Genomic DNA, 19,562 nt, shown 5'->3' with positions numbered 1-19,562 from the left:
AATAAAATTTATTTATTTTTACGAATTTACATGCTTTAACACTTTTATATAACATTATTCACCTGAGATTTATTTTTAATTATTTATGATTCAATCTATGTAGGTTAATCCATTTTTTTTGTCGGTTCATTTGTCGGTAAATTACAATTATGAGTAGACACCGGATAGTCACAGTGCTATCCATTGTTCCATTGTTGTAAATCCTTTGTAAAAAAGGTTCGGCAAACCTTTAACAATGCATTTACAACCTTTGAACAATACGCGGCACTTTCTGGGTCCGGTGTCTAATTATGAGTCTAGACATCGGATGGTCATAAGTAGTTACCGGACCCAGAAGGTGCCACGTATTGTTCAAAGGTTGTAAATGCATTGTTAAAGGTTTGCCGAACCTTTTTTACAAAGTATTTACAACAATGGAACAATGGATAGCACTGTGACTATCCGGTGTCTAGTCATATGTAGAGGCCGGATCCACACCGCGCCGTTTATTGTTCAATTGTTGTAAATGCTATTGTTCAATTGTTGTAAAAGGTTCGCCCAACCTTTTTTTTTGTACTCTAGCTTTGTAAATAGAGCCAAACCACCCCGATTCCTGGAAAAAAGCACGGTCTCTATCCGCAGTCTAGTCATAAGGGTAATTTTTTTTGAGGCGATCTGGCTATTGTTTTATTGGGGTCTACGTGACGAGACAGAATGTTAAATTACAGAAAACACAAATATCGGAAGGCAAAGATCGAAAATCGAAAGATCTTAAGTCGAAAGATCAAAAAAAATGGTGCATGGTAAACGGTACATACTCACGTACATACTTACTTAATTTGCGCGAGCAGGATACAACAGGAACAAGAGGAACATGCTTTTCCTCCCGTACTAATGTGCGCGCGCAGAATACGGGAGGAAAAGCATGTTCCTCTTGTTCCTGTTGTATCCTGCTCGCGCAAATTAAGTGAGTATGTACCGTTTACCATGCACCATTTTTTTTTGATCTTTCGACTTAAGATCTTTTGATTTTCGATCTTTGCCTTCCGATAATTGCGTTTTCTGTAATTTAACATTCTGTCTCGTCACGGAGACCGGTTTTATTGATATCTTGCATTCAACACTATTGGAACATTTACTGCTATTTACCATTGCCCTAATGACCATCCGCCCTAAAATACTCGATTTGGAACTCCTTGATTATTATACTACGTATACAGCTTAGAATTGAGTATTGTTTTCTGATTTAGAGTGCTATAAAATTGCGGTTTGGCACAATTATGCTAAACGTCAGGGTGTTTGAAGAAGACGAAGAAGGCGTTCCACATTCAGCTCGCGTGATATCATCCGAATATTATTAATTGCCAACGATATTCCAGCTACGTCAGTAGCCATTGCCAAAAGCATTTAGCGTTCATTCAACAAACATCCACGAAAAATAACACCTACGAGCAGACCTGACGAAAGGCAAGGTTTTTATTAGAATGTACATATGTATTTTCGGCATTGTTTACACATTCGACAAATAACGACGTTGCTACTGTAAAATAATTTTCTATGGCAAATCTTCCATTCTAAGTAAACTGCACTATTAACCGGTTGCTATACACATATGTATGTATGTATATTATCATCAATGATCATCAATTGCTGCGTACGGACCAAACCAACGACGATTTTGGTCCAACGATTTAACCATCAGGATAAAACCAGTAGCGTACAAAATATCGAAATAAAAATTAAATTTAAAAATTGAAATTAAATATCAAAATTAAAAATATTATTATTATATTAAAATTAAATTCAAATATCAAAATAAAATTATAATCAATATATTAAAATTAAAATAAAATATTGAAAGTTAAAACAGAACATGCCCAATTTAAATAAATTTTCGAGATTGACCTAAAATTAGATCATCAACAATCACATTCAGATAATCCTCAACTTTTGTTTGTCGAAGATGTTTTGACTTACGTAGATACGCACTAAGATCGAAAAAAAAATCAAAGAATTATTATTTTTACTTCCCCGTAATGCGCAGTTACTGAGCATATATCATGTGTTAGTATGGGTGACCGAGTGATGGTTTCAACCCGAGACGTTGTCGGTTTTATCAAAGGAAATTTTTTTGTCTTCAATTGTTTCTCTCGTCGAAATAAATCAAATAATTAAATCCATCTCAGAGGTAAAATTTATCGGATAATGTGTGATTATTAATTTTATTTCGACGAAAGAAAAAAAAACCCTTTGACAAATCACCGACATTTTTTTTGTTAAATATTTCATCGACGGCGAAACACATTGGTGTATCGTGACGACTTATAAGAAACAATAACAAGGTTTTTTTCGCTCGTAATTATAATATTTCTCTGGTTGTAATGCATAATATAAGCATTTTCTATCAAAATGTACGAGGCCTTAAATCTAAACTGGATGAATTAGGTTCTAACTCGGCTATTCAATGTGCTGACATCCTGGTACTAACGGAAACCTGGCTTGACGACTCTGTGCATGATTCTTTTTAATTTACATTAATGACATCTCAAAAATAATTAAGTATTCAGACTATCTTTTATTCGCCGATGACCTTAAGCTTTTTATGACAGTTAAGTCTCATAGTGACGCAGCCCTTCTCCAATTGGACTTAGATGCGCTGTCAAGTTGGTCTGTCGATAATAAATTATTTTTTAGCATTCAAAAATGCAGTGTTCTCGATGTGACAAGATCTTCAAATCGCTTGATTTATCCATATCGCCTTAGTGGTGTTGAATTAAAGTTTGTAGATGAATATTGTGATTTGGGGGTCTTGTTCTCGAATAATTTTCAATTTAAACGAAACATAGAAAATATTTGTTTGCGTGCAACAAAAATGCTGGGATTCTTACTAAGAGTTTTATTAAGAGTCTTATTAAGAGTCTTTAAGAGCAAACCTTTCCAGAGTACGTTGGTGCTTAAAATTCTTTATGAATCTTTAGTACGTAGTATTCTAGAATTTTCTTCTATTATATGGAATCCTACCCATAAACCTCATTCATTGAAGATTGAGAGAATCCAAAAACGGTTTCTCAGATATCTTTATTTGAAACAGTGTGGTTATTATCCTTGGCTATATCCTAGTGCATTCCTATTAGGGGCGTTAGGTTTCAACTCATTGGAGTCTCGTCGGAATATGTTACTGGGAAGACACTTTTTTAAGCTGTTGAATGGGATAATACACAATCCTCAGGTTCTAAAGGAATTTAGGTTTAATGCACCTTGTAAATTCAGGGACTTGAGAAATTGTGATTTGTTTGTTCCTCCTGTAGCTCGCACAAATATGTTGTCAACGGCTCCTATATCTAGAGCGATATATCTGCTTAACAGGATTTCTGGTGAGATTGACCTCTTCAATATAAAATATACTAATCTGGTTGAGTGGATGTTGAGGAATGCCAGTGGTTGATTTTGCCTATTATAAATATTAATGATTGTTATTACTTTATCTATGTTTTTTCTTTTTTTTATGATTTTATGATTTTAATGATGTTGTGTTAATATTGTTATTATTATAAGTTATTATTACTGTTATCATGTTATTATTACTGAATGACCGGCCACAGCGACGCGTTGGAGATCTCTGTAATGTCACTGTGGCTAATATGTTAAATAAATAAATAAAAAAAATATCGTCGTAATTCAAAACATTGTTGTAATTCAAAACATCAACGATGATCTAATTTTAGCTCAATCTCGCTCGTTAGCTTAATTTTGATATTTAATTTCAATTTTTTTATTTAATTTTTATTTCGATATTTTGTACGCTACTGGTTTTAAAAGTTGGCCCAAAATCGTCATTGGTTAAATATTTCCGAAGGGGGAAACACAGTAGTGTATCTTGACGACTTATAAGAAACAATAACAAGGCTTTTTTCGCTCGTAATTATAATATTTCTCTGGTTGTAATGCATATCTTCGTAATTCAAAACATTGTTGTGATTCAAAACATCAACGATGATCTAATTTTAGCTCAATATCGCTCGTTAGCTTAATTTTGATATTTAATTTCAATTTTTTTATTTAATTTTTATTTCAATATTTTGTACGCTACTGGTTTTAAAAGTTGGCCCAAAATCGTCGTTGGTTTGGTGCGTACGGACCATTATGCACAACTCTCCATCTCACCCCATACATTTTAATAATTTCATCCACCTATCTTCCTTTCACCCTTTTACATTATCTTGGACAGGGTCGGCCAGAGGCATGTGCAACATGTGCATCGCATTCACACAGAAATCAACAAATTTATCTGCATCATATCTAAATACGGGTAGATTTTTCCCTCGTAGCTTCATCGTCGGCATTTTTGAAATCATTCTATTTCGTGACTCGTTGTAAATTTTAGTGATTTGTGGATATAGCCAACTTTTAACTTTATGACACAGTGCAAAAAATCGAGAGAAAAATAATGAATTCTGAATAGGGCGCATAGGGTTACGGCTAAAATTGGGACTGATCGACTAGCTGATAAATAAAGACATCGCTCAACGGGTATAGTTTTTTCCAGGAAGGATAGATTATACATACATATGTATATAGGCTACTTACTGTAAATCCTTTGCACTAACATTAAAGATATTTTTTAAACTCCATTATACATCAAATGCACATGTTTTGCCCACATTTTATATTTATAAACGCTGGTAAAGTAGTGTGCTATTGGTATATAACATTTTATATTCTTAGTGTGGTACATAACATTTTATATTCTGTTTACTTTTTTCCTTATTTGTATTTCATTAATATAATATTTTAATTACTTAAGTTACTTTATTTACATATTTTATGTTGAAATTGTTATGTAAATTCTTCCTATATCTTCTTCCATTTTACAAACATATTACAATTTATTTGTTTGAATTTTTAAATGTTTATTTCTAAATTTTCGCAACTTTTTAACTCATCTTGCTCTGATCTTGGGTACCATCTACCATTCCAGCACTTCTTTTATCCATTCTTATAGTTACGTGACCCACTCATTGCCATTTAAATATCTTCCCTCTCTCCAATGTCTCCACTATCCTGGTCATTCTTCTCACCTAGGTATTCCGTTTCCTATTTCTCTTCGTTATGTCGAGCATACAGCGTTCCATACTCCTTTGAGTTTATTGAACTTTTTGTAACATATGTATGTATGTAAATGCAACCTTTTATATATAAAATTTTAAATATGGAAGGAGGATTGCAATTATTATTATATTATAAAATTGAAAATTTTAAATTTACTCGAAATTTTCCATAACCTTTTCAAATCTGGAAATTACATAACTATAAAATAAAAATTATAATAAATTAAGAAAAGTAGAGTAGGTAATAAATTACCGTAATAATTAACAATACAAATGTTAATGCACAATTATTACTCTGATGTTTTGATTCATTAAATCAACGTCCACTGATTTTAAATACATATATAATAATTTGAACGATTTTCAGGTTTAGTTCAGAGGAAATTGCTTTGGAAAATTCTCAGGAATTATTTTGATAAAGTATAGATTCTTTATATTAAATAACAGAATAACAACATTTAATTTCATCGACATGAATTTATAATATAATTTATCGATCAATACTTCGAACTAATGAACATAGACGTTAAATGAATCGATTGCAACGTGCAATTAATTTTGTTTTGCCAATATTATTATTATATAAATAATAAATCATCGTAATTCGTGTTGGCACACTATTACGATGGCAAACTTCTTAATGGTGGATTATGTTGTCGCCACATTGACAATTGTGCAGCTTTTCACAGTACCGAATCGTAAAAGATGAGCTATTTGCGGAGTCTGCGGACGTCCAAGGTTCTTCTCTCCAAGATGACCTTACTCCCGTTCAGCGATGACACAAATTTAAATTCAGTGCATTTTGTGCATCTTTCCAACATATATTTGCGATTCATTTTTTATTCCTATTTTCGAGGTATTTTTGATGCAAACGATTGCAAGTGAGCAAATATTATATATAATCCGCATACGCAAATCGTACCTCTGAACAGATTTCACAAATTTAGACCAGGTGAAACGCTGAAACTGAATCTTTTTATAGCTGAATGTATTGCATTAATAATAGTCTGTCTTTAAATACAATGTATCAATATATATTAACTTATTAATGCTAAATCATTGCTATTTTTGTAAAATATGTCTAATTAAAAAACTGGATTATTGTATTGAATTGTTGTAATTATAAGAGAAAATAGTTTATTCACGTGAATGTGGTGAGAGAATTTTCTATTTTTTTCATCGAAAAAATATCTTAATTGTTGCTAAAAATAGTAAAAAAAAAAACAATAATATAGAATTCCTTTGCAGCGTTCAATGTGTAAAAAAAATATGTATTTTTGACTTTTAAAACTCACTAGATAATTAATTATACTTATTTTAAGACAATAAAAAATTACAATCAATAGAAAAAAACACCTGACTATTGAGATTCCAATACTCACTTTTGGCACAGCAATTAATTATTAATTCTGGATTTTGAATTAAAGACTGCAAAAGCCAAAATTTTGTAAAAATTTCACATTTTTTAAACGATCATATCTGTTAAGCGAGAGTAAGCCAACAAAAATCATCCGATCCAGTAAGTAAAAAAAAAAGATTTTTTGTTGCTCATTGTTATGAAGAGTAGGGATTTTATGTTGAAATATTACAAACAATGCTTCACTTTATGAATTTCAATTAATTCATTGGTTTCCAATTTTATTGGAGAGAAATTATAGTCATCGATCTACATATTATTATACATAGTCTGTATTGGTTCGGGGATTATCCCGCACAGAGCGATCTCGCACACGTCACTAAAATTTCGATCATGGAACATCTAGCTCACGAAAATTCGTGCACTGGCACGCGCACTATCATACTTACGAGAGCTCGAGTGCCAGATATTCCGTAATCGCGATTTTCGTGGCAACGATTATTACGTGCGCGATCACAATTTGTGAAATAATCCGTTTATCCATATTATCCATATCCGACATTATCCATATCCATTTCCCATATTGCAACCTGTGGTTGCTATTTAGGAACTGGTTATGGAAAATAACGTAAATATCGTGTGTGTGGACGACGCCATTTTAAATTTACCGGTATTTACCGATGGCCAAAATTTTACAATTTACAGGTATAACAGTACACCGGTATCCCTAACACATATATTGTTACCCATATACATATTATTGTTAACACACAAGAACATCATAGCTCGCACAAAAGGATTCTTCATAGGTAGTTTTTATTTTATTTTAAGTCTGTGGCAAGACAAAATTTCTGTGCTTGATATGCTTTCACCACTTTAACTCGATTTTTAAACGTTGTAAATACCAAATATAATATGAATAATGTAAAACAATATTGTACTCTTTTAAACCGTACAAATTAAGGTATGTTCATACCTATCCAGCACGACCCGAATCCTGCAAGTATCCTGCAAGTACGGACAGTATTCTTTAGTACATTCTATATGGACGCGCATGAATGCGTAAATGCGCAGGCGCGAATGGAGTATGAATACGTCCATATAATGTACCAAAGAATACTATCCGCATTTGCAGGACACCTGCGGGATACGGGTCGTGCTGGATGGGTATGAACAGACCTTAACTCGATTTTTAAACGTTGTAAATACCAAATATAATATGAATAATGCAAAACAATATTGTACTCTTGTAAACTCTACAAATTATTCAATAGAGCAGTCTTTTCGAACCGGTACCAAAACCGTTTGAAATTCGAATTTATTTAAGAAAACACTGTAATTTGAATAAAAATATTTATTAAACGAACATTAATTATCGATGATAAACGAAAAGAGTGCCAAATACTCGTTTAATAGGGTATTCTAATGGAAATGTTGTCCACGTCGAGGTGAAGCCATAGACAATGCGCAGGGATGCTTGAGGCGAAGACCATAGACAAGAGGTCGGCAGTCGGCGGTGACGTGCTCGATCGGCTGTCAGTTGACTGTTGTGTCATTTGCAGAATGGGGGCGCAGGCACGGGGGGCGCAAGCGAGGGGGGCGCGCGCTCTGCTGGCGCTGGTGCTTCTGACTGTGGCGGCGGCTCCCGCCAGAGCCATCATGTGGTCTCTTCAGCCGAACGCCCTCAAATGCCTGAAGGAGGATCTCAACACGAACGTCCTCATCACGGGAGACTACGACGTCGAGGAAGCCCCCGACCAGAAAGTCGACTACGTGGTCAGTTTTTCATTTGTTCACTTTCAACGCTCTTTTGCATCCCCACGTCATACACCGCTCGAGCCTTAACCTATACGCGTCGACCGTTCTCCACGTCATCTCTCCCGCCTCTAAACATATCGTTCAAAAGTTTGGTCATAAGCTTTTCATTTTTTACCAAAACTTTTATCTTGCAAATATATATATACCAATTTTGAACGATACCAAATTGCAATTTTTTTTCCCCACAACACATTTTCAAATATGCAAATTATTTTTTTATGCTTTAATTTAATTAACAATTTGTTAAGAATATTTTCAAATATGCAAGTTTAATTCTGATTTCATAAAATATTAAACAATTATTAATTTTCAGGTGAGAGATTCAAAGGGTCACATTCTCTCCCAGAAGGACAATATATCAAAAGGGAAATTTTCTTTTGTCACCGAAACGTTCGATACATTTGAAATATGCTTTATCTCGAGAGTTTCACCTCGTAAGTACAAAAAACCAGTTTGAGTATTGTTAATCGTAAAACTATTACTTTTTCTTTTAATGGTAATTTATGTGAATGTTTTCAGAACGAAGAGGACAACCTCAAGACATATCTCTCATTATCAAGCGCGGTGTAGAAGCCAAAAATTACGAAGGGGTAATGATTTAATTTATATTGGTATTTGGTATATTCTATAAGTCGGAAATGTTACGTTCAAACTGCGTACGAAACATATTAACGTTTCGTTTTTTCCATGTGGTGATTGCTGATTTGCAATTCAGTGGCGGGTAATGAAATTTATTAGAATTGAGTGGTTTTTTTTTTGTATTTATTATTAGTATCCAAATAATAAATGCGCAATCATTTAACGATTCGCTCTCTAATCATTGTTTCAGCCTCTTAACACCCTTATAGAACTAAAAAAAAAAAATTGTGCATGATATATACATATAAATTGTTTTCTGACTAATATACACCAACATTTCACAGTATATATCATCTGTATTTTGACAAAATTTGATGTCTAGTGAATTTGTATTTGTCAGAATATTGAAGATAATTTTGTGTGACTTTGAAAAAATGTTAAATGATTGAGAAAGTCTTTTCTTAGATGAGAAATGCATGTGAAATTTTGCATATACATATTATACGGTTACCTGACAACTCGTTCACGGATTTACCGTAAACCGATGATGCGCTCCAGGAATTACGTATACGGCCATCTCTTTCTCACCCCGTCTGTTCACCATGATCTCGTTTACTCTGCCATTACGTATGCAGCCATCTCTTTCACAGACCGTCTGTTATCGGTGAAAAAATGGTCTGTGAAAGAGATGGCTGTATACGTAATGGCAGAGTAAACGAGATCATGGTGAACAGACGGGGTGGGAAAGAGATGGCCGTATACGTAATGCCTGGAGCGCATCATCGGTTTACGGAAAATCTGTGAACGAGTTGTCGTGTCACCATATTATACATATGTAATTTTCCTTCAAATCCTATTGCAAGTGTTTTTGTTTTCTTTCAAAACACGAGTATAATTTCAATAGATATTTGATTTCTCATTTAAAATTGCAGATAGGTGAAGCAGCAAAGTTGAAGCCTATGGAGATAGAGCTCAAAAAATTAGAAGATCTGTCAGAATCTATAGTACAAGATTTTCTGTTTATGCGTAAAGCAGAAGAAGATATGAGAGACACGAACGGTAAACAACGGAATAAAAAAAGCATATAAAATGTGAATTAAAATTTTATTGTTGAAATCACTTTATCGTTTCAGAGTCCACCAATAATAGAGTGCTCTTCTTCAGTATATTTTCAATGTGTTGTCTTCTCGGTTTGGCGACATGGCAAGTGCTATACTTGAGACGCTTTTTCAAAGCGAAGAAACTGATAGAGTAAAAGTTACAATGTTATTTTTTTATAATGCATGTCCTTTGCGTGCGGGAGTGTGTCAGAACATGGTGGCGAGGCTGCGACTGATCTTCACAAACTATCATAACTTTTCAGTATAAAAAAAGATTTTTTCTACACGAATTGCAATTTTTTTTATTTATTAATTGTCAATGTTTCATTTTTCATTATCAAATCTACGTTTTGTTAAGTGTGTTCTATTGATGAAGTGGTTTTTATATTGAAATAAAAGGTCTGAAAATCTGGAATTTCTTTTTATTTTCATTTAGTGTTTCATACTGCATACATATATGCATTTATTCATAATTCCATATATCAAAAAAAAAATTCAAATTAGAAAACAAAACATTGCTTGGAACCTCATGTCTTATAAACCAGAAATGCAAGAAATTCCTCAACCCTACCAATTACATAAAAATTTCATATACACCAAACTCCATTTACCGGAACGTGGTTTATCCGGGATTAATTTACACACAGATACAATTCTCAACTACACGAATATGACAGACGTAAAGTTGAACAGATTTTCTTCAAAATATTGTCAAGAATATGCATCATTTAAAAAAAAAAACAAAAAACAATTAGAAAACAATTGTTTGATTCATGAAAATATATTTTTTATACACATTAAACTTTTAGATATAATACATACATCATATAATTTATGCCAAGAATATAAAAAAAAAAACATTATGCAACATAAACAACCTTTAATTACTAGTTTTTCCAACACTAATATAATTTCCATTACAATTCATTGATCGTTTATAATCTTTAATGCAACTTTACAAATTAGCACCTCATAATTCATCCTACTCACATTCCACCAAGTAACCTTATACATATGTCTCAAACATATGGTACCGACCCGTTAAGACGCCTGTATATATAATAATAAATAATACTGTACAATCTAATCATTATTACAAAAGGGAAGCAAGTAGTAAACCACAGCAATTGGCCCAGTCTGACAGTTAATTGGCCACTTGGATTTTAAAGCTAAAATACTGCTACTTCTATCGTTTAGTAGTGAATAAGAGCACCATTGCAGACGCACAAGGCCCTCGCTAGTGTTACTTTCTATCTTTAAAATCCACGTAGCAAACTTAGTATGCCCATTCGTCTACTTGATTCGTATTTTTTTTTATGGAATACGCAGTTTGAATGATACTTTTAGTATAATTTTCATTATATTATATATATATATATATATATATATATATATATATATATATATATATATATATATATATGTATTGTGTTTTCAGAGTATTTATATCACGCACTCTGGCAATTGGAATAAACGCGAATACAACATTTACGCTCTAAAAACGTAGTAAAGATAACTATTATATATGTATATATTTAGATTGCAATAAATATTTTGTAAGAAAATATAAAAAAAATATGTGGATTATATATAAAAGAAAATTATAATAAAATACATGATTTATTTTAATGTATACGAATTATAAAGGAATGTGACATAATGAATAAGAAAACAAACAACCATCATACAGACATACAAATGAGCTACTAGAATACGACAAAAAAATAAATCGTATTTTGAAACTATTCTTGTGCACATTGAATATGAATGTCTTAAAATAATTAAAAATTAATTACAATCAATTTTAACACAATAGTTTTTAACAAAGTCTTATATCGACTGAAAAATATAACATTTTAATCATTAAATATATATATGTATATATATTTTTTTTGTAATTTAAGATCATATATTACTCTACTAAGTATCAGCAATATTTGGTAGACTATTTTATAGCGAATTCATAGCGACTTCCATTAACTAATAATGATTTAAAAAAAACATTATATCATAAATGCAAAACTTTGTATTGTACTCGTACATTAATAGATAAAAGTTATTGACAAATATTGTGATATTGAATTGCACATAAACAATACATTTCTCTCAGTTTATAAAAATCTTAAAACAGCATTGTAAAATTCAATTGGATAAATTTTTCAGTCTATTTTACATGTATATATACAAAGTTCCTGCGGCAATGTGTGACGAGATCAAACAGTGCGTACATAAAATCGTGCAAAACAGTAGATCACATCCCCGAATAGTCCAATTGCACAGTAACTCGTTTCACGCCGACCGCGGCGAATATTCTTTGAGTCTGACTAATAACGTACTTCGGATCCACGTTCTTGGAAACTTCTAATTTTACAGCACCTACGTACGAGTCGGTGCACAAAGTCCAGAAATGTGGCTCTTGAACGGAATAGACACCCGCGAGGCCCGTCACCTTTTGATAACAATGCGGCAACGTTCTGTCCAACGAAGTCGGCTGCCTCTGCATAAGAATCAATATGGACTCTTTCAGCAACGGCAGCACACTGAGCACGATTAAAACCGAGATGAACATCGAGCATATGGGATCAGCCCTCATCCAGCCGAACTGGTACATCAGAAGTGCGGATATTATGACTCCGAGAGAGCCTAACGTGTCGGCTAGCACGTGCAGGAACACGCCCTTCATTATATGTGAATTTCCAGCGAGACTGTCCAATTCTACGTGCACTTCGTGATCGTGCGAGTGATTTTCGTGCGAATGATCGTGCGAGTGGTTATGAGAGCCCCCGTGAGAGTGTCCGTGGCTGCCTCCGCCATGCGAATGCCCGTGACCATGTTGGAAAGCGTATATGCCCACCAAATTGACTAAGAATCCAAGCACGGAGACGACAAACAACCGTTCATGTTTCACCTGGAAATATCGAACAAAATTAATGGATTAATAATATGCGTATCTAATCAAAAAACTATTACAATTTCACACTTTATAAACAACTGATATGAACAAGCGACACACAAGCCTATAAAAATATACCTCGGGTGGTTCGATTGCTCTCTCCACAGCCTCCGACATAATGAAGAACGCGATGAAAACGAGGAACAATCCATTGACGAATCCGGCGAGGACTTCTGCCCTGACATACCCGTACGAGAATCTATCATTAGATCTTTTCTTGCTGATTAACGATGCCACTAAGCCAGCTATTAAGCCGGTGCAGTCAAAAAACATGTGAAACGAATCCGAAATTAAACCTGCAAAGCATATAAATATAATTCATAAATGTTCATACATTTAAATGCATACAATAAATGTATATCCACTTACCTAAGCTATTGGTCCATACACCGTAAAAAAGTTCTATAAATGCAAACGAGAAATTCAGCAATAGGAAGAGGAAGAGATTTTTGGCATTGGGATCAGCTAAGACGAGTCGTAGCCATCCGCTTACTTTATCTTTCAACCTATTCACTAGGCCTCTGTTATCTCTATGAGTAAGGGGCAACATTTTACCTGAAACCAAAATTCAACCAATATAGTACGCATATATACATATGTAATTCATTTGAAACATTGAAAACATTTTTTTTTTTTGTTTTTTTTCTTTATTCGAAAAGTATAATAAATAAAATATATTACTAATACTAATATACAGATAGAAACAGTGGATTATACGAATTTGTTATCTAATACTCAGGGATGTATTATATATGATTCATTCAGAAGCGATCAAATGTACATATGTACAGTTAATATCTGATCCATTATCATATGCTAACCAGCAGAATAGCTTATAATGCTTTGAACAGAGCGGTCACAGGTTCAAATTCCACTGGTTTCTGCTGGTCAGACTTTGAATTTGTGAGTCTAGAACGATCAGAGTTTGCCAATTGATCTGATTTTCATTTAAACGGTTCCAACAAATTGGCAGCCTTACCCATTTTCTAGCAAAATCTCGAGTTTTTAGCAATCTCGAATTGTATAAAATGCTGCTAATTTACAAATTTTACTATAAACGGCTCTGTGGATGTTAATTGATATGTATTTACTTAATTGTTTAAAAATAGATGTCTCTGTGGATATTTCTTGATATGTATTTATATACTTTGTATAATACTAATAATATTTGTATCAAATGTACAATGTTTCTAGCCGGTAAGGCGCATTGGGGTTACCCGTTAAGCCTTCCTGGTATAAATTAAAGACTAAATATGAAGAGGCGATATACTTTTTTCTTTCATTTTGATTATTCCGATTTTCTGTTATCTGGAACATCTTAATTCCTACTTAGTCCAGATAAGCGAGCTTCAACTGTGCCTTCATAAGTATTAATCATACAGATTATATTCTAGAAAGTATCTATGTATGTATTTATAACCAGCAGCGTGGACTATTGGTTAGCATATATGCTTTCGAACATATTGGTCAAAAGTTCGAGTCCCACTGGTTGCTAGTGGCCAGAGCTTGGTTTGCGACACCGGGTCGATCGTTTCCTATCAGAGTTTAGCAAATTAACTGATTTTCAGTGAAACAGTTCCAACAAATTGGTAACTTTTATCCATTTCCCGCAATTTTCGAGCTTTCATCTTCTCGAATTTCATTGATTCGTATAAAATTGCTGCAATTATTTTCAGCATCTCGAAATTTGACGATTTATACACAAAAAAAATGCTACAAAAAGTAAGCAAAACCAAAAATTTGTCAAAATTTATCCATAGATGTCTCTTTGATGCTTTTTAAAATTATTCTAAAAATTGTATAACGATGTTTGTAATCGGCCAGGAAGGCGCATTACCTGTTAGGCCTTTCTGGTATATATGTACATATATGTATGTAAAAAAAAATTTATATACATATAAAAAAAGACAAATATTTAATTTGAAAAATGTACTAAAATTTGAAGAAAAACAAATAAAATTGCTCCAGAATTGACACAATATGGTCAAACTTTTGATAACCATATACATATGTATTAAAATAATAGCGAATATTACGATTGAAATGAAGTAGCTCAAATTTCATAACAAAATATTAAATTTATTAGAATTATTTTTTTATCAACTATGCATTTTACTATTTCGGTCAAAAAAGAAAAACAACAAATTGAGTAATACATATATTGTATTTAAATACATGATTTGAGTCATTGATTTTCGTTACTGCAATATAATTTTTCAATGAGAAAAAATTACACAAAACGGAAACATCGATAATTTATAACAATACATAAATTTAAATATAAATATGTAGTTATATATAAAAACAAATTCAAAAATCAAATAAACAAATGAATTTTATTCAGTGCCACATATCGGTCGCATTACGACCATGTTATCTGTCATTTCATTAATTGATCGAAAATTTATTCAACAATAGCAACGACCTGAATACACTGCATGGTTTTGCATGAATTAGCAACCGTAACATTTCCATCGATTCGATCGGCACTAGAAGTGAATGTATCGGGAAGCGGTTGAAATCAGGGTTAGGACAGCACCCTATGGTTCGTAAGTCACTTGCCTACGTGGATCTTCACATAACCTCAACTTGCACCGGCCGGTCGATTGACGAACAAAACGTATATTAAAAGTGTTAAAGTCGACCAAACAATACGCGAGCAGATATGATAGCGAATTCAACTGACCTAGGAGACGAGTGAACGATTATTTCGAGTCTCGGGAGTATTATGGGGGTGTGACGAGGCGTCAAACGACACACAGCAGCCGCATCTTGGCTGACTCCAGACAAAGAGGCTGAGGGGTGGGGGTGGGGGTGTGGGTGTGGGTGTTGGTGACGAGGATGACAGCCACGATTGTCGATTGTCGATAGAACCGAACGCACGTCCCACTGCGCCACGACGCGCCACTCGTCTGTTCCTTTTCCGTTTTTTAATATCTAGCTCTGATTGCGTCTGCTGTCAAATTGAAAGTCGCCCCGTATTCGTTCGCTCCCATCTGTTTAAATTCATCTGGCCAATGTTAGCACACGTACGTCGGTTTTATGCGCTTTGCATGGGTAATTACAGATTTTATAATTAGGTTTCATTCGATTTGTCAATATGTCGGCGGACGATGGTCGATTTATTCACCGTTACGGGTTGCGTATGCGCGGTGTGGCCATTGTGAAAAAATCGATTGGTACACGTGGCTTAACCGCTTTTGTCGCTTTGTGTCGGCTTCAAGTTTATTTATTGCCATTAACAGTGTGATGCCTTTACACGTGCAGGATGGATTAGGGTTCGGTGATTATTGGTCACAAAGCGCTCGTCCAAAAGTCACTAAAATCTCTATAACGGAACATCTGGCGGCCAAAAAGTCCATCATACTAACGATAACTATCATAGTAACGAGAACTTGATTGCCAAATATTGCGTATTCACGATTTTCAAAAAAAAATTGTGACTAATAATCAGTGGTGTCACCCTAATGGTTTCCATGCGTTTCATCTAAAAATTCATATAATTTTTATCAAAAATTATACAAATCTTGAAAATTTAATGAATTTTCATGTAAAGGTGCCTTCGACGAAAAAAAAGTATACATACAAATACATATACATATGTATATTTTCAAAATAATAATTTGGAAGTCTTTTGTTCCAAAATTGGGGTGACACCACTGCTAATAATCCAATTACTATGGATGAGACCGGCAGCCGTGCTTGTACCGGATACTAAGCTCAGTGTTGTATGTGTGGGTATGCGGTTCGGTGATCATTGGTCACAAAGTGCTCCCCCAAAAATCACTAAAATCTCTATAACGGAACATCTGGCAGCCGAAAAGTCCATCATACTAACAATAACTATCATACTAACGAAAACTCGAGTGCCAAATATTCTGCATTCGCGGTTTTCATAGCAAAAATTGTCTTTGTGACATATTTGGGCAGTTTTCTGTACGGCAATTTTCCTATGCGACGAACTACTAGGATACCGCGCGAGCGATTTTCGTAGCGGCTGTTATCCTAGTAGCAATTCACATTTGGGATCTAATCCGTTTACCGGCACTTGAGTTCTCGTCAGTACAATTTTTGCGTAAATAGCTTTAGATTGGTGGAGATTTTAGGTGCTAGATGCTCCGTAATCGAGATTTTAGTGCCGTGCACATGATCGCTTTTTACAAGCCTCTTCTATATTTTTACGGAATAATCACCGAACCGGCTTAAATCTATGTAGCCTAAGTCAGTGAGAACACCTAATCTAAAAACAGTGAGAATTTCACCGCAAGCCACTGATCAAGATAGTAATAAAATACCTTTATTTATATGAATGCAGAGCTAAAAAATATTATTACGGACACCATTTAAGAATTGTGGGTGCTACTTTAGTGCGATCTACCTTTGAATCGCAGTCGACTATTTTTTTTTATTTATATTGTAGCAACGACTTGTTTATTATAATTTTTGTTTTTTCCTGCCTCCCCATAATGTTGTCGAAACATTTCTATCAAAATATCGGTTCGGTGATTACTAGTCAAATGTGAATCGGTCACAGGACAACCGGTCACACATGATCACCCGTCACACGAAAACTGGTCACGAGAAAACTGGTAACACCCTAAAATCGATTAACCAGTTTTCTCGTGACCGATTCACGAGAAAACCAATTCACCTTTCGGTTGGAAAATCTTGTTAACCATTTTGATGCCAGTCCCAAGTCCGAAAAAATGAGGATGGTAGCCCGTTTTTTTTTTATTTTTTTTCTAGGGGCACTTGATTGTCCGAGGGTGCCATAAGGCAGAGCCAGGCAACCTTTTGATATTCGCGGAACACGTTGTTTACGACTCGTAGAGTTTGTCAGCTATTTACATACATATGTACTTTATTGGCAGTCGCTAGCTAGTCCCTACATACATATGTGACAAAACGTTAACTAACATCGGTTTTCTCCCTCATATGTGATCTCGTTCGCACGCGTTAGATCAAAGTGGCCCGTATGGTACAAAAAGGGCCGTGACCATCAGCTTGCGATGCTCTGCCATAGGGTGTAAGGCCGGCACTGGTCAAACCATCGAGGAATTATCGTTGAAAATTGGCTGTCCATCTTCTTCTAATATATAATTTCGAAAGAGACTTTAAATGTAAGGTATAATGTAAGATTTGTTGGGCAAATCGAAAATAAATCAAAGTTTTTATGACGATGATATCGATATCGAATATTGTTTTTTTTTTCAATTCAAATAAATTTAATTTAGGCAGCGCGGGAATAAGTGGTATGTTGACCGTGTCTCACGGCTTATAGAAACGCGTGGTTGTGTTTGTTTGGAAGAGGATCGTGATTGCTCGATTAATACAGTTGTATTTGTATATACAGTGAAGTATATATGTAATGTAGTTGTCTCGAGAGTGAACCATGGTTGAGCTCCGAAAGCTCACTGGCGTTAGTTGCTGATCCTCTAGTGCATCTGTTTTAGTTGTACGCGTGGTCGTGTGCAGTTGTTCTTGTCGAGGGGTCGTGGTGAGTTCTGAGTATGTTCCGCATGAATAGAAGTGCATTACAGAGGGGTGTGAGTATTTATGTGACGGGGGAGTATGCGAGTTTATTGACATCGATAAGGGATAGTACGCGATGTTTCTACATTAATAAAAAAAACAAATGAATATTTACTATTAGATTCGCCATGTTTAAGCTGTTTATATTACAAATATGAAGCGAAGTTTTTTTTTTCATTATTTTTCGGTCCCCCTAATATTTATTTATTATATTAAAGAAAAGACGGATTCATTAAACCTGAGTGTGCGCGGACAAATGATTGAACAGGTCGAACACTACAAATATCTAGGAGCAATGATCAATACGGACGTCAGTTCCGAAATGGAGACAAGCAGAAGACGCTTAAGAACACTGCGCTCCTATGTTAAGTCGGTGTTGCTGTGGTTCGGTGATTACTAGTCAAATGTGAACCGGTCACAGGACAACCGGTCGCTCTAGATCGGTCACACGAGATCACCCGTCACACTAAAATTGGTCACACCCAAAAATTAAAAATTGGTCGAATTTTTGGGTGTGATCAGTTTTTTCGTGACCAATTTTCAGATGTGACCAGTTTTCTGATGCGACTGGTTCACATATGACTAGTAGACCATTTACCGTTGCTGTACGGATGCAAAACGTGGTCGCTGTTAGTGGCATGCCTGAACAGGATAGTCGTTTGAAATGTGGTGTTGAAAAAGGAGCACGTAAGGAACGAAACGGCCCTCCAGCTTTTTCATAGAAAGAGAGAGCTTCTCGACACGGTGAAGCGTCGTGAGATGGAATACTTTGGCCACATCATTCGTGGTCTCAAATATCGCTTTCTACAAACAATCATAGAGGGAAAAATAGAAGGCAAACGGTGGTTCGGGAGAAAGAAGCTCTCTTTGCTCCGAAACATCAGGTCATGGATGGGACTCGGACTCGAAAAGTTATTTCGACTTGCCCACGATAGGGAGGAATTAGCACAAACTAGTTTATATATAAGCTAGATAAGAATCTATTACCCAAATATTTTAATAATCATATAGTTAGGAATAGAGATATACATAATTATAAGACGAGAAATAGAGATATACATAATTATAAGACGAGAAATAGGAATAAATTAATTATAGGTAGAGTTGAGAAAGCTAAAACTGCAGGAGGCGTTTTT

The 19,562-nt window shown here is 34.5% G+C and overlaps 2 protein-coding genes across 2 annotated transcripts; one reads left to right on the top strand and one right to left on the bottom strand.

Annotated features, from left to right (window-relative positions):
- Positions 1–7,912: 7,912 nt before the first annotated feature.
- bai (Transmembrane emp24 domain-containing protein bai) lies at positions 7,913–10,356 on the top strand. Its single transcript, XM_077441754.1, has 5 exons — positions 7,913–8,220; positions 8,576–8,696; positions 8,782–8,852; positions 9,774–9,900; positions 9,975–10,356. Exons 1-5 carry the CDS (start codon positions 7,918–7,920, stop codon positions 10,094–10,096), a joined length of 744 nt encoding a protein of 247 aa, XP_077297880.1. The 5' UTR covers positions 7,913–7,917; the 3' UTR covers positions 10,097–10,356.
- A 1,190-nt stretch (positions 10,357–11,546) lies between these two features.
- Positions 11,547–15,910, bottom strand: ZnT86D (solute carrier family 30 member 7). The gene is made up of 4 exons (XM_077441753.1): positions 15,581–15,910; positions 13,264–13,449; positions 12,973–13,190; positions 11,547–12,849 (listed from the first exon to the last, which is right to left on the bottom strand). The coding sequence occupies exons 2-4, from the start codon at positions 13,442–13,444 to the stop codon at positions 12,193–12,195; spliced, it is 1,056 nt and encodes a 351-aa protein (XP_077297879.1). The 5' UTR covers positions 13,445–13,449; positions 15,581–15,910; the 3' UTR covers positions 11,547–12,192.
- Between the last annotated feature and the right edge of the window lie 3,652 nt (positions 15,911–19,562).

Source organism: Arctopsyche grandis, chromosome 11 (assembly GCF_051622035.1).
Source record: "Arctopsyche grandis isolate Sample6627 chromosome 11, ASM5162203v2, whole genome shotgun sequence".
Lineage (NCBI taxonomy): Eukaryota > Metazoa > Arthropoda > Insecta > Trichoptera > Hydropsychidae > Arctopsyche > Arctopsyche grandis.
Note: the sequence above shows the minus strand (reverse complement) of the source record. Positions and strands in the feature narration are given on the sequence as shown.

Coding starts and splice junctions, on each gene's coding strand:
- bai (XM_077441754.1), top strand. CDS start 7,918: ATGCTTGAGGCGAAGACCATAGACAAGAGGTCGGCAGTCGGCGGTGAC. Junction 8,221..8,575: donor ACCAGAAAGTCGACTACGTG/GTCAGTTTTTCA, acceptor ATTAATTTTCAG/GTGAGAGATTCAAAGGGTCA. Junction 8,853..9,773: donor AAGCCAAAAATTACGAAGGG/GTAATGATTTAA, acceptor TTAAAATTGCAG/ATAGGTGAAGCAGCAAAGTT.
- ZnT86D (XM_077441753.1), bottom strand. CDS start 13,444: ATGTTGCCCCTTACTCATAGAGATAACAGAGGCCTAGTGAATAGGTTG. Junction 13,191..13,263: donor TGTATGGACCAATAGCTTAG/GTAAGTGGATAT, acceptor TATGCTTTGCAG/GTTTAATTTCGGATTCGTTT. Junction 12,850..12,972: donor GAGCAATCGAACCACCCGAG/GTATATTTTTAT, acceptor CGATATTTCCAG/GTGAAACATGAACGGTTGTT.